This window comes from Sinocyclocheilus grahami, unplaced genomic scaffold, assembly GCF_001515645.1.
Source record: "Sinocyclocheilus grahami isolate Dianchi unplaced genomic scaffold, SAMN03320097.WGS_v1.1 scaffold301.1, whole genome shotgun sequence".
NCBI classification, from domain to species: Eukaryota; Metazoa; Chordata; class Actinopteri; order Cypriniformes; family Cyprinidae; genus Sinocyclocheilus; species Sinocyclocheilus grahami.
Genome location: NW_015505480.1, coordinates 859,618 through 875,965, shown reverse-complemented (window position 1 = coordinate 875,965; position 16,348 = coordinate 859,618). Strand labels below are relative to the sequence as shown.

The following is a 16,348-nucleotide window of genomic DNA, read 5'->3' as shown; positions in this document are numbered from 1 at the left end:
TGGGGGTGTACTAGAACAGGCTCTCATACTAGGTTGTTCAAAAAACACATTATTTTTCACATATTTTACATTATTACAACACCTCTCTCCCCAGTCTGGCATGAACGGCTCAAATAGTTCCTGTATCAAATGAAGGCCCACCTTCCGAAATACGAAATGTGCTGTGATTGGTTAGCTGGGCCAGTGTGTGTTGTGATTGGTTAGCTGGGCCAGTGTGTGCTGCACCTGGTATTTTTTATGCTCAAACAGCAACATTACAGAGTTGAAAAAGTGAAAAAGCATAATAGCACCCCTTTAATGTAATCTATTTAAAAAGATGACTATTTAATATAATAATTTCATTTGAATTTGCATGCTTTGTGATGGGTCTTTTCAATTGTTATTTTCAATCTAAACTGCATATTACTATCAATCTCTCCCTCTACCTACAGTACTATATATTAAGGTTTAAAACTTTATTTTCCTTTGCACACATTATTCCAAACACTGTTTTTCTTCTTCTTCTTCTTCTTCAGGGAACAAAATTCTAGCTAAACTGAATGCTAAGTTAACTTATTACAACAGGACTGAAGCAGAAATGTGTAAACTGTGTGTATTAACCTACTGCAAAGAAAACGTGATTCTATGTTATTAATGTTAGAAAAGTAGGCATGTTGTTGTTGTTGTTGTTGTTAATGCAAAATACACAAAAATACACAATTTCGTGTTAGGCACTCATAAAAGTTGTCAGGAAAATGTGCTACATTAACTTGCCAGAAACAAATGTTGCATATTGTCAAATTCAAAACTACATGTAACGACCGCCCCCCAATATTTTACTAAAAACATAAACAACTTCTGTAAGCTAAGGACAAACACAATACAGTAAAGATATAGGGTGGAATAAATGTTTTATAAATTATATTATCTGTGACTTATCAATATTATTGAAATATTTCGAGGGCATAAACATAGCGAGGTTGTGTTAATAAATCTTCAGTCAAATCTTACTCTTTTTTGGGAGAGTGTCCAGGCGAAGAAGCGACGAGACTGGAGGAGGACGTCTTTTTCTTGGGTGTCTTCGACATTGCAAGTGTTCGTAGGCCTTATTTCTAATCTAAGAGTTCGTAGTTTGAAGCAACACTTGGCTGATTAAAGCAAGAAAGATAATGATGAACAGGAAGCGATGCCCAGGGTGAGACTCAGGCAGTAGGGAAAGTTTGCCATGTTGCTAGGCGACAGGATCACTTGGGATTGCCGACAGCACGAGCTCAGGGCTTTATTACCACCTCGCGCCAATGAACTCCTCCTGACCTCCTCAAACAAACCCTTGAGTCTATCCACTGTCGTTAAGCGATAGGAAGAAAGACTCGTCCCTTTTCTCTCCTCTCGAATAGTTCATTTCAAAGAATCGATTCTTTCTTTTTTTTTTAGGATCTTTAGGTTTTTCTTTTTTTTATTGCATATGAACATATATAACAACAAAAGAAGTACAACGTTGCATATAAATGCCATCAGTACACAAGATTACAAGTCAAATAAAAATTAGCCAGAGGAATAAACAAAACATAAACAAACAAACAAACAAAGACAAATAATGAAGACGGTACAGTTTACGTGTCTATTTCAAATTTGCATATAATAGTAGAAGTCCTGAGAGCTTTTTTTGTTTGTTTGTTTTACATTTATATACCATATTGCAGTATTGTTTAAATTCGTTGATAAAATGAAACAAATGTGTCTTACCACCCGACCATTTCATTTTGTGTAGGCCTATATGAAACTTCCCCATTACAACCAGTAATTGAATAATATACGCTTTATTCTTCAAAGAACCGATTCCAAAACCTGAATCTTTTTTTTTTTTTTAAACCTGAATTAGTTTACATTTTACGTCAACAAGTAATTACGTCATCACGCGATACCGTACGTCGCATCATATTTATTTATTTATTTTTATTTTTCTCTTTTAAAAAGTCTCAATTCAGTTTTTTCTATTAAAATAAAATAAATATTAATTTAATTGTAGTTAGTAAAGTAATCCGTTACATTACACATTTTAGGTAATATAATCAGACTGCTTTTAGATTACTTTTAGATTACTTATGAGCTATCTCGTTTATCGCATTTTTTAAAATAGGATAATCTTGTACTATATTGATATAAAAATACGAAGATTAAGAAAATATATTCCATTCATTATTCCATTCCAGGTTTCCCAAATTGGGGTTTGTGAAGGAACTGTATGGGGTTTATGAGTTTAATGAAAAGCTAATAATTGATTAAATCATAAAAATTTTAAATTTAAATAAGTCATTATAAAATAAATAAAAATAAAAAACTTAGTAAAAAAAAATTAAATATTTTATGTTTACCCGAATGTCATGTGACCATAACTAACTAACGTCAGAGAACATGAACATGCAAATGTGATACTTAATAAAATATTTATTTTAAAATCTCAGGGGTCCTTCAAGTAAATATATGAAGTGAAAGAGGATCAGATGAGAATTTTTTTTTTGTAAATTTGTGCATTTTAATGTGTTTGAAAGACAAAAGCCTTCTAAAGACATATAAATACATGGTTAAATAACCTACAGAGTGATCATTCAAATAAAAATGAATGGTAACACTTTATTTTGATGGTCCCTTTCGAACATTCTGTCTACAATAAGTAACTTTGCACCTACATGTCAACAAACTCTCATTAGAGTATTAGTAGACTGTCTGATTAATATCTGCTAACTCTTTATTGAGATGGCATCCCAAGACATTCTACTGACTAGAAGTAACTTTGCAAGTACATGTCAACTTATTCTAACCCTAACCCTACTCATGCTCAACTAACACTCTAATGAGAGTAAGTAGATATAGGTGCAACCTTACTATAATCAACAGAATGTGTTAAAGGGACCACCAAAATAAAGTGAAACCAAATTAATGTGTTCATCAGTAGTTGATGCAATATTGAAACACTTCTTAAACCTGAAAAAAAAAAAATTATAAATCAAATGGTCATTTAAAGGGGTCCTATTATGCTTTTTCACTTTTTACATTTTAGTCAGTGTGTAGTGTGCATGTTTGGGCATTAAAAAGGTCTAGAAAGTTACAAATCTCAAAGTCCACTCCAAAGGGAGATATTTCTTCTTCTTTTTTTAAATCCCTTTTCAAAAACTACAACGAACAGCTCGTTTGGACTACAGCGTTGGTTTCCGAGCTTTGTGATATCACAAAGCGGCTCATTAGAATATCATTACAAATAATTCCCGCCTACAGAAATTCGAATGGTTGGGGGGTGGGGAGGGCGAGGTCGTGGTTAGAACGCTTACTTGAGTAACTGCATGAGACGAGATGACGAAGAAGAAGTGCTGCTGCAGAGTTAGTGCATCAGAGAAAACCAAAAAGAAGAGCTGCTGTGCTGTAGCTTCAAAATTTCGGCACGTCTAGAACGTTATCATGTAATCCATAAAAAAGTAACTGTAGTCTGATTACACATATTTTAAAATCGAATTACAAGTACTTCATTTTTGGAATCTGATTACTTAATCCAGATTACATGTAATCATTTACTACCCAGCTCTGCACATATTCAACACGATGACTAAATGAACCCATTCTCCAATACACATTAGTCTATCAACCACCGCATACATGTATGGCATGATTACTGCTTGTACAATTTTTCTGAAATCGATGGCATTCTAACACATCTACAGCACCTGCTAGGAGAAAGGTATATTAATAATGTAAATTATGTGAAAAATAATTTGTTTTTCGAACCCCCAAGCATGAGAGCATGTTCTAGTACACCCCCAAAACAAAATCAAGACTTTGTAAAAGAGCATAATAGGACCCCTTTAAATTACATTGAATAATTTATTGCTATTGTGTAAATAATATGTTATCATGTAATCCATAAAAAAGTAACTGTAGTCTGATTACACATTTTAAAATCGAATTACAAGTACTTCATTTTTGGAATCTGATTACTTAATCCAGATTACATGTAATCATTTACTACCCTGCACATATTCAACACGATGACTAAATGAACCCATTCTCCAATACACATTAGTCTATCAACCACCGCATACATGTATGGCATGATTACTGCTTGTACAATTTTTCTGAAATCGATGGCATTCTAACACATCTACAGCACCTGCTAGTGTATTAAAGCATAGTTGATTCTGTCCCCTTTTCCCATTATACACAGCTCATCCTCCCTCATGAGATGACCTACGGCAATGTTTCACCTGCACTGAATCCAGGATTTTAATAGCATTCTGAATTCTCATACAGCTTTGAAAGACAACCAATAAATACTGCCACATTTCATATTATCATAATTATATTATAATGAAGCTTTTGTAAGAATTTCAAATTTTACAGCACATCCTCTCACATGTTCATTGAGATCACACATAAGAAGACTATAAACCGTTTTAAAAGTTTTATTCTGTCATTGTTACTTCAACAAACAATTGTTTGCAAACTTTACAAACTTGTTCCAGCATATTAAAATTTATATTTGCCTTCAGGTAATTCTAAAATAAAGCCATGGACAGAGCAAATGCTCAGATCCCTCATTGAGTACCAATTAAAAAACAATTAATAAACATTTTAACATTAACATGTACAAGCCCGAGGAAAACCAACACGATCTTACTCTCTGAACCACAAATATACATGCTTAGGCCCATGATTCTTACAGATCTCCCATTAGAGGACAATTCATTTTCTTTTTATTTATTTTTTCATGATCAAATTATTTTGTGGTAAGAGCTTCAAGAGTGATGGTTGGATCGTCACAGACACAGACTAAATGCCCTGGGAATATGTACTATTTTGCCATAAAGTGACATATTGAGAACTTTTCCTGCTAAAATTTAGGGTGGCGATTCCCAGCAGCAGATGCAAATAGTCCAGAATTTTTTTTTTTAATTCACCCACATTCGTTTGATTTAATTTCGGCTAATATCTTTTACTGGTATTTGCCTGGTCCTATGACACCCATTTAGTTTCATTCGTTTTAAGCAATATTACAACAAGCACACACTGAAGTAACTTGCTTGACGCTATTAAAAGGACAAACGTGGCGCAGAACAAGAGTGAGAGAGAAAAAACTGGTCATTAAAAGCATCAGAAAGATGTTTTCATCTGATCATCTGTCCTTTGGCAGTGATGTCTTCTCCCCTTTTAGAGCACAAACTGTTGACCCCTGGTTATGCTGTGATCCGTGGCAGGGGTTTGGGATGAGGTGGGATTGGGGAATTTGTTGAGCTTGGTCCCTGGCCTCCTTTCCACGTCAGATGATGGGACACACAAGAGCATCCACACTAGCAACAACCTGACTTGCTCTCAGCAGGCACTGTTTGTTGGTCCAGTTTAATCTTGTCACCATTGTTTTCTTCATATGGAAGACCTTTATCGTTGAGAAGGATGTTCTCCACCAGGAACCGGGCAGCCTCATCAACGTTGATGTTCTCCTGCAGTGAACAGAGTCAAATGTTAAAGGGATAATTCACCCGAAAATCATTCCTCATGTTGTTCCAAACCTGTATGAGTTTCTTTCTTCTCCATAAGATAAAAGAAGACATTTTGTTGTTTCTTGAACTGTTTTTGAACATACAATGAAAGACAGTTGGGCCCAAATATCAATGGATCTCGGTGTGATTTTCATTGTATTGACATAAAACATGGAGACATTCATCAAAATATCTTTCTTTGTGTTCTGCAGAAGAAAAAGTCATACAGGTTTGGAACCTTTCCAGAATATTGAGATCATTTACAAAGCGGTCAATAGACCTAACTTGTTAAGCTAAACTGAGTGCTTAGTGAAGCTTTGAGAGGTACTTCAGCATGAAGCTGGATTGATGGCATCCGCCTACACGACGTCTCTCTTCTCATCGCTCTTTCGAGACAATTCACTGTCTTTCCATTTACATCCCTCTATCCCTCTGCAGTCTGTGGCTTCAAAGCAATAAAGTGCGAATGAGACAGATTTGAGGAAAAGGGCAGAAAACAGAAAGGTTAAACAAAAGCCAACCATTCATATTTGTCATTCACCTAGAGTACTGAACACAATAAAGGTGGCACGGCCATGCTGAGTTACAATGACCGTTTCTATTAGACAACTGATGTCCAGCAGTGGGCAAGAAAAACAAGATCATCAATAATGCTAATACATGGCCTACGGAACACTATTTGCTTGCAGTGAGCAGTGTCAATAACTTGGGTTTTCAAGCTGGTTAAGAACATCATGAGACTGTTTGAGACATGACTTTCAGAAAGTGTTCTGTGCTCTTGCTTGTTTTAAAGGGCAATGAACTGAAGTTGTGACATCTTTTGGTAGAAACGATGGTTGAAATGATTGCCATTTTGAAATCTGCATGGGCCATTGAAAAGCTTGATTGAACTTAAAGACTTGCTATGAAATTATAATGATAATCAATTAAAACTAAAGAGCTCACAGAAGCCCTGTAGCCTACCGGTCTGCCCACACATTTCATAGTAAGTATTTTGCCCAATTATCCAGAAAAAAATGTCTAAACATTTTTTAAAAAGACCCATTTTCTCAAGAATCAAAAATGTGTAGACCAGGGGTGCCCAACCCTGCTCCTGGCGATCGACTGTCCTGCAAAATTCAGCTCCAACCCTAACCAAACACACCTGAAGCAACTAATTAGGGTATTCAGGATCACTTAAAAATTAAAGGCAGGTGTCTTTGATTAGAGTTGGAGGTAAACTTTGCTGGACAGTGGATCGCCAGGAGCAGGGTTGGGCACCCCTGGTGTAGACTCTTTTTATTCAAGGAATATAACTTGAATCAAGTTTTTAGTTTTCTTGCTCAATTTGTGTGTTTTTTATTATTTTAAGCATTACATGAACACAATTTTCATGAGATTAATGCTTAAACAATTTTGTTCCCAAAATAAATTTATTTAAAACATTATAAACACCTCTACTGCCATTTCTGATGAATACATTGCATCCTTGCTGAATTGAAATATTAATTTATTTTAAATAAAAATGACCCCAATGACTCTACTTTCAATTTAAATGACTCCACAGTTTTGAATTGTAATACAATAAAAATAACTCCTTTTAATAAAAAATTAATTAAAATGAATAAAAATAATATGTTTTGCAATGCACTCAGTCAATCTATAAACATAGCTGTATCAATAAAATTTAATATTCGAGTTTTAGCCAATGTATTACTAAACATTGTGCTACTAGTTCTACATTTTAAATCAGTGGGCAAAGTTTCAACAATTCAAGCTGAGATGAAAAATTTCTCCCTCAAAAATCCCATACATCCCGCTGCTTCACGTGATAAGTTACACATTGCGCATTTGACATACGTCTGGTGATTCAGGCAGGAGGAGTGGCTAATGTTCTTAAGACTGCCGCAGTGGTGCCGTTTTGGCCTTAATACCATGGAGAATGTCAGCCATTTTAAATACTTGATCTAATATGGCAGCTTTCATGGTCGTCTGAGCTTATTAGAGAGGAAAGGTGTAGTAAGAAGCTTCTATTCTTAGCAAAAATGTCTCGTGACAAGTTCTCCTTCAGTTTGACCAAGCACAAACAAACATTTAAGTGGCAAAGTGAACACAGAATGAGCTTATATTACCTTAGCTGATGTTTCAAACCAACCCAAAAACCCAGCCTCCTTGCAGAAGTTGTCCATAAGTGAGGAATTGTTGGATCCATCTTTCTTCTGGTCACATTTATTAGCGAGAAGGACACAAGGGATGGGATTGCCATTGGCCAGTTTCACCTTGCTGTCCAAATCGTGCTTCCATTTTGAAACAGCCTCGAACGTAGAGCCTCGAGTAATGTCGAAAACAACAAACGCACCCACTGCCTCCTTATAGTAAACTCTGGTCATGTTCCCAAACCGCTCTTGACCTAAACATGAGACAAACATATAATACAAGCACAATTATTATGAGTGATAGAGAGGTCAACAAAATATGTAACAAACCTTTCACTTGAATTTATTTTAATTCAACCAGTTGGAATTCCTAACATGTTTTCCATACAGTTTTATAATGGGAGTTAATGAGAGCATGTGGTTGCTATAATTAAAGCAGGTTTATGTTAATCACTGCAATACTGTGCTCTCGTGTTTCAGCCCACAGAACACAAAGACTGACTGATTCTGGTCTCAATCAGTCTGAGATGTGCTGCTCGTTCTCATAGTTCATCTTGCCTGGGGAGGGATAAAGCCCAGCACAGCGCAAAATCTTTGAAAGCTAGATGGACAGAAAAAAGGAGGAGTGGAGCGAAAGATGCACCCAGCGGTAGTTGCTAATAACACATCAAAGAACTGACTCAGTGCACACACCCCTCTCATATCCCTCTCACCTAAATTCACCACAGTCGCTTATGTCATTACATTTACTACCTTGATGTGTAAAAATCAGGAGAATACACCAAGCTTTTATATTCAAGTATACATTTTTTTAATGTACAAAACAGCACGTTGTGGAAAGCGGTTAAGCGGTTAAGAAATAGCTTTTGAACCTGCCATTTATTCTGACTAGCTTAAAAGGAAAAAACTGAGCTTGACCTCCTTTTTGATACAACACAGCAAGGCATTAAAACTAAGAGATGGTGAAGAGAACAGAAAAATGTAAGAGAACAAGAACAAGACAAGACAAGAAGAGGGAGACCAGCAACAGACAATTAGAGAAGGAGAAAATGATAGCAAGAGACAGTGAACTTGCTTCACTAGAGACCAAAACCGTTCTCATATTGAACCAAAGAGACAAGCTAGGCCTGTCGCGATTATTTGAACTAATCACAATCATTTGCGATTACTGTGATTGTTACATACTTTAAATTCCAGTCACATATGACATCCAACATAAGGGAATTGTAAAGGGATAGTTATATATATAGGGTATATTTTTAGCGGTATGCTAAGCTAAATGCTATCTTTCAAAAGTGAGTTGTGAACATCTAGCATCATGTAACCTAGACCCCTCAGAATCAGATCCATGGCTTGTGGCAGTGTGCTGTTTCCCACAGGAACGAAAAGACTTCAGAGCAGTTTCATGAGTCTACAACACTCTACCCTGTTGGAAAAAAAACAGCATATGCTGGTTAGGTATGTTTTGACGCTGGGATGCTAGTTTAAGCTGGTCCTTTGCTGGTTTATGCTGGTCCTTTGCTGGTTTATGCTGGTCATTTGCTGGTCATTTGCTGGTCATTTGCTGGTTTAAGCTGGTCCTTTGCTGGTTTAAGCTGGTCCTTTGCTGGTTTAAGCTGGTCCTTTGCTGGTTTAAGCTGGTCCTTTGCTGGTTTATGCTGGTCCTTTGCTGGTTTATGCTGGTCCTTTGCCAGCACATGACCAGTATAAACCAGCAAAGGACCAGCATAGACCAGCATCCCAGTGTCAAAACATACCTTACCAGCATATGCTGGTTCTTAGTGTTTATGCAGCAGTTAAGCCAGAGCCCAAACCACTCTCTCAGATCAGAGTTCAGACAGAGGAAGACAGTGATCACGGGCCTGTCTGTAATGCCTGACACTGCTTTGTTCTTCACTCTCTCACCCTTTCTTCGGAGAGTGAGAGAAGCTGGGAAAGTGCAGCGAGGCAATACGTGTGTGTTTGTGATAAGAGAGAGATAGAAGATTCACATCTTTCGCTTCTGTGCCAGGAAGGCTGAAGGATATTGACATTTCTCGGTGTACAAACAGCACCAAGTTTGTAAAATTCATTTAATCAGTATTGTGGAAGCTACTTTAAATTTCTATCTACTCTTGAGTGGAAATATTCAGCATATTCAAGCAATATGATGCAAAGGAGAATGCTGTTTTTCCAAACATCATGGCTGGTCATCACAGCCTGTTATGATTATATTAGCAACCAACAGTATGAGTAAGTGTGTTAGGAACTAATCAATAAAAAAGCAAGAAGTTAATATTGAGTAAAACATCATGGCTGGTCATCACAGCCTGTTATGATTATATTAGCAACCAACAGTATGAGTAAGTGTGCTAGGAACTAATCAATAAAAAGTTAATATTGAGTAACTTATTTTCTAAACACAATATTTCCAGTGGCACTGGCTTTATTAATACAATATATCAGTTCAATGAGAAATCATATGTGGAACAGAAATTCAATCAGTCATAGACAACTGACATCTCTAGGAAACGGCTTGCAATGAACTAGGTTACAGTTAAATTTTTCAGAGTAAAAACATGCTATATCATAAAATATATTCATTAAAGTAACTATATAATTGCATTTTTTTCATTTTTAATAGTTTTTCAATTAATGTATAGGATAAAAAGAGTGTCATGTCATCGACCCACATGCTGTAACTTTCAAACTATTACAGTAATGTGACCAGCAGCATTTTTTCTTATTTTAAAGTACCCTGTTGTCTAATTTCTTAGTTAAATGTCACAACAAATCTGTATACTTCTAAATTATTTTCTAAACACAATATTTCCAGCTGCTGTTTATTTTTGCTCGACCAGCGAAAACTGAAAGTTGAGTGAATGATGCAATGGCTCGCTTATTATGGCAGTCACTGAAGTAATTAATTAATGAATAAGTGTAGTTGAATGAATGACTCATTTATAAAGACAATCACTTGTTGTCACCTACTGGCATAACAATGTAACTTACAGATCGAATCTGAACAATTCATACCCCATTGCACAAACTGACAGCCTATTGTTTTATCTATTATAATTACTTCTAATAAGCTTTAATTTAAGAGAAAAATACATTTAAAAAAAGACAGAATGCAGCTGTGCATACATTTATTGTTATTTATTGCAGTAAATGTACTTTACTGCATCCTAACCAAAATCAGTGCTTTACTGTCAATTGTGCATTTTTAATAGGCAAAATAAGCAATATTAATATAGTTAACGGCATCATATTCAGTAATATCTGCTGTTATAGATTTGTGGTATTTAGTTATTTAAAGGTCCCAATAAGCCCTCAAGACATTCACAGAGGAACGTGTGGGCCACATGAACTGGATTTTTACAAGGCCAAATTTTTGTCCCGGTCCAACCCTGCTCTCTACCGCTGCGTTCAATACAGTAGGTTTATAGCGTGTAGAGTAGACCTTTAGATGTCTATATTAGGTTTCCAGTGATCAGCATTGAAACATGGAGCACATTTCACCCCCCAACGGTCTCAGCTCCATTATCTTCGTTCGTTCAGCTACGCACTTCACACGCCAAAAGCTCCTTAGGTCTCTCTGCAGCTAATTGCTCTTGATTGCTGGTCTAAATTTAGACCATTTAACCTCAGGTGAACACACGGGAGGGCTGACACACAAGTAGACAGAACCTAATTCTTGGCTCCCGGTCCATTTTGGGCACACAGCCCAAAAAATCATTTTTTAAAAACTCGCACTGACGAATTAAAGATACTGAATACCCAGAGACCAGCCACATACGAACTCGTGAACGCATCTGGTGTAATTTTTCAGAGTAAAAACATGCTATATCATAAAATATATTCATTAAAGTAACTATATAATTGCATTTTTTTCATTTTTAATACTTTTTCAATTAATGTATAGGATAAAAAGAGTGTCATGTCATTGACCCACATGCTGTAACTTTCAAACTATTACAGTAATGTGACCAGCAGCATTTTTTCTTATTTTAAAGTACCCTGTTGTCTAATTTCTTAGTTAAATGTCACAACAAATCTGTATACTTCTAAATATGACTGCTAATGTGAATTATGGTGATCCTGAAAAGAAGATCACTTAAAAGCTTGAGACAGTGAGAGAAAAGAGAGGATGGTGGCGTAGGGAGACAGGGATACTCGCTGTCCATAGCCATGGCAACCTGAAGTTTCTCTTGCATGGCCTTTATCAAGATAACAATCTTGTGGGTGTGTTGCCATGGCAACAATCCAAGCCAGATGAGCCAGCTGCATATTTTTTTGGTTTTTCGTGGAACATCAACACACTTCAGACGCTTTGGGCCGCTGTTACATCCCTAACCAACAGTACAGCTAATGACCAGAGACAGAGGCTTCACGGCACTGGGGCAAAGGCTATCTGCAATCAACACCCCCAAAGACAACCCAATACTGACAGAGAACACTGTAACTGTAGTTTAGAAAAGTTTTTTTACAACAAAAAACTAAATTATAATATATACGTTCGTTCAGCTACGCACTTCACACGCCAAAAGCTCCTTAGGTCTCTCTGCAGCTAATTGCTCTTGATTGCTGGTCTAAATTTAGACCATTTAACCTCAGGTGAACACACGGGAGGGCTGACACACAAGTAGACAGAACCTAATTCTTGGCTCCCGGTCCATTTTGGGCACACAGCCCAAAAAATCATTTTTTAAAAACTCGCACTGACGAATTAAAGATACTGAATACCCAGAGACCAGCCACATACGAACTCGTGAACGCATCTGGTGCGCTAGGCCAGCTGTCACACAGCAAGAAATCTCAGAAATGCTTTTAGTTCCTAGAAACAGCATGTGAAGGGCCAGAATTGTACCCTTGATCAATACTTTATGCCACAATATGCTGTGCATGCTGTTGTGAACTGGTATTTTCTCAAAATTAATGGTTCTCTGTGTGTGGGGGTATTATAGAAAAATAGAATGTACCTGCAGAGCTTCACAGAAAGTCGACTACTTAACGAAAGAGAAAAGGAGAACTGCTGAGAGAATAGTGTGAAAGCTGAGCCTTAGCCCAACATGAAAAAGGCAAATGGAGTAGAAAGCTCTTGTATTAACTGAGAAAAAGCCACAGTGTGATGTAATAGTTTCACAATGAAAGGTGCTTTCCCTGGTCCATGGCTCTCTGAGGGACGTGTGAAATTGCACTAAAATGAAGAAGCCAAGAAAGACATTTCTGAGTTCATCTAGTTTGCGCAATTCAAAGAAATGCACTTTTTCTTTGATTGTGGATTGTGAAAACAATTTGTACTGAAGATATGCTTATAAAGACTTTTACTTTCTCTATAGGCAAGAAGACCTGATGGGCCTGATCTGAGAACAAACCATCCAACCGGTTCGGTTTATATATATAATGTGTGTTTTTACATGCATACATATATATATATATATATATACTCAACTGCAAAAAGGGACCCGAGGTAAACAAAAGCTTTGACTGCATGGCGGCAATAGAGACGGGCCGATCAACATTTTGAGAGGTCAATAGCAGCTAATGATTTAATATGAACTGTTTTGACAACACTGAGTGAGTCTTAATGATAGTGAAGGTTTATTCAGTGACTAGTTCTGATAGCAGTTTCTGTTACTTCCTTTTAAAACCACACCAAGTGGCACTGGCTTTATTAATACAATATATCAGTTCAATGAGAAATCATATGTGGAACAGAAATTCAATCAGTCATAGACAACTGACATCTCTAGGAAACGGCTTGCAATGAACTGGGTTACAGTTAAATTTTTCAGAGTAAAAACATGCTATATCATAAAATATATTCATTAAAGTAACTATATAATTGCATTTTTTTCATTTTTAATACTTTTTCAATTAATGTATAGGATAAAAAGAGTGTCATGTCATTGACCCACATGCTGTAACTTTCAAACTATTACAGTAATGTGACCAGCAGCATTTTTTCTTATTTTAAAGTACCCTGTTGTCTAATTTCTTAGTTAAATGTCACAACAAATCTGTATACTTCTAAATATGACTGCTAATGTGAATTATGGTGATCCTGAAAAGAAGATCACTTAAAAGCTTGAGACAGTGAGAGAAAAGAGAGGATGGTGGCGTAGGGAGACAGGGATACTCGCTGTCCATAGCCATGGCAACCTGAAGTTTCTCTTGCATGGCCTTTATCAAGATAACAATCTTGTGGGTGTGTTGCCATGGCAACAATCCAAGCCAGATGAGCCAGCTGCATATTTTTTTGGTTTTTCGTGGAACATCAACACACTTCAGACGCTTTGGGCCGCTGTTACATCCCTAACCAACAGTACAGCTAATGACCAGAGACAGAGGCTTCACGGCACTGGGGCAAAGGCTATCTGCAATCAACACCCCCAAAGACAACCCAATACTGACAGAGAACACTGTAACTGTAGTTTAGAAAAGTTTTTTTACAACAAAAAACTAAATTATAATATATATATATATATATATATATATTTTTTTTTTTAAATTTTTTTATTATTATTATTAATTTTTTTATAAAGTAAATGAAATATAAATAAATTTGATTAATTTCTGAAAGAACATTTCTGCTGAAAATTCTGTTTTTCCATCACAGGAAAAAGTATTTTAAAATATAACAACACGGTTATTTAAAATTGTAATAATATTTTACAATATTATTGTTTTTACTGTATTTTAGTTTGCGCAATTCAAAGAAATGCACTTTTTCTTTGATTGTGGATTGTGAAAACAATTTGTACTGAAGATATGCTTATAAAGATTTTACTTTCTCTATAGGCAAGAAGACCTGATGGGCCTGATCTGAGAACAAACCATCCAACCGGTTCGGTTTATATATATAATGTGTGTTTTTACATGCATACATATATATATATATATATATATATGTGTGTGTGTGTGTGTGTGTGTGTGTGTGTGTGCGTGTGTGTGTGTGTGCTGTAAAGTAATTTTTTATGAAAATGGCAGATTGTATAAAAATATATATATATTTTTCAACATCCTAATGAAGATCCTGTTAAAATCAGTTTTTACCACTTTATGAACACATTTTACTCAAAATTGCATGGAAATGTTTATGGAAATATCCAGTTCCTTCCGTGTATCCGTGAATGTTCTGTAAAACTTGAATTAGCAACAATAACCAAAGGCAGCTTAGCGAAGAGTCACTTGGGTAAAAGTCTCAAACCTTTACTACATTACAATTCATGATGATTACAGTGGTTGACAAACCAGGGCTTGTTATGCAGGAAAACCACAAGAGATCTGCACTTTGTTTTTTGTTTTTTAATAAAGGCCTTTTTTGACTTTTTAGGTAATTTGTATTATTTTTCGTAATTTATTGAGTGCTTCTGATCAATAACGTAGATGCTTCAAATTGTTCATGCAGGGAATGAGAGGCTCAGGAATGATGGTGTCAATAATTGTGTGGTGGGAGACCTCATTCTCCCTCCTGGGGAAACAATGTCAAGAATCAATCTCCATTTATCACCAATCAATGGACTTGTTTTTACAACTCACAAAAGAATCGATGGGACGTCGACCCGCCTGTAGCATGTGCAAATATAGCACAACACAAACTGACAGTTTCTCAACTGCAAAAAGGGACCCGAGGTAAACAAAAGCTTTGACTGCATGGCGGCAATAGAGACGGGCCGATCAACATTTTGAGAGGTCAATAGCAGCTAATGATTTAATATGAACTGTTTTGACAACACTGAGTGAGTCTTAATGATAGTGAAGGTTTATTCAGTGACTAGTTCTGATAGCAGTTTCTGTTACTTCCTTTTAAAACCACACCAAGTGGCACTGGCTTTATTAATACAATATATCAGTTCAATGAGAAATCATATGTGGAACAGAAATTCAATCAGTCATAGACAACTGACATCTCTAGGAAACGGCTTGCAATGAACTGGGTTACAGTTAAATTTTTCAGAGTAAAAACATGCTATATCATAAAATATATTCATTAAAGTAACTATATAATTGCATTTTTTTCATTTTTAATACTTTTTCAATTAATGTATAGGATAAAAAGAGTGTCATGTCATTGACCCACATGCTGTAACTTTCAAACTATTACAGTAATGTGACCAGCAGCATTTTTTCTTATTTTAAAGTACCCTGTTGTCTAATTTCTTAGTTAAATGTCACAGCAAATCTGTATACTTCTAAATATGACTGCTAATGTGAATTATGGTGATCCTGAAAAGAAGATCACTTAAAAGCTTGAGACAGTGAGAGAAAAGAGAGGATGGTGGCGTAGGGAGACAGGGATACTCGCTGTCCATAGCCATGGCAACCTGAAGTTTCTCTTGCATGGCCTTTATCAAGATAACAATCTTGTGGGTGTGTTGCCATGGCAACAATCCAAGCCAGATGAGCCAGCTGCATATTTTTTTGGTTTTTCGTGGAACATCAACACACTTCAGACGCTTTGGGCCGCTGTTACATCCCTAACCAACAGTACAGCTAATGACCAGAGACAGAGGCTTCACGGCACTGGGGCAAAGGCTATCTGCAATCAACACCCCCAAAGACAACCCAATACTGACAGAGAACACTGTAACTGTAGTTTAGAAAAGTTTTTTTACAACAAAAAACTAAATTATAATATATATATATATATATATATATATTTTTTTTTTTATTTTTTTTTATTTTTATTATTTTTTTTTTTATAAAAAAAATAAAATAAAT

At 36.0% G+C, this 16,348-nt stretch overlaps 2 protein-coding genes across 2 annotated transcripts in view; both read right to left on the bottom strand.

Annotated features, from left to right (window-relative positions):
- The window catches only part of LOC107601211 (androglobin), a 44,392-nt gene extending 43,190 nt beyond the window's left edge, over nt 1-1,202 (bottom strand). Inside the window, exon 1 of the mRNA XM_016293300.1 lies at nt 991-1,202. Coding sequence (XP_016148786.1) covers nt 991-1,067 — 77 coding nt within the window. The 5' untranslated portion in view covers nt 1,068-1,202. The remainder of the gene's footprint in view (nt 1-990) is intronic.
- Nucleotides 1,203-4,418: 3,216 nt separating this feature from the next.
- rab32a (RAB32a, member RAS oncogene family) overlaps nt 4,419-16,348 on the bottom strand; it is a 21,999-nt gene continuing 10,069 nt past the window's right edge. The window contains exons 2-3 of the mRNA XM_016293299.1: nt 7,619-7,896; nt 4,419-5,468 (exon numbers count right to left, since the gene is read on the bottom strand). Of these exons, the coding sequence (XP_016148785.1) occupies nt 5,319-5,468; nt 7,619-7,896 (428 nt within the window). The 3' untranslated portion in view covers nt 4,419-5,318. The remainder of the gene's footprint in view (nt 5,469-7,618; nt 7,897-16,348) is intronic.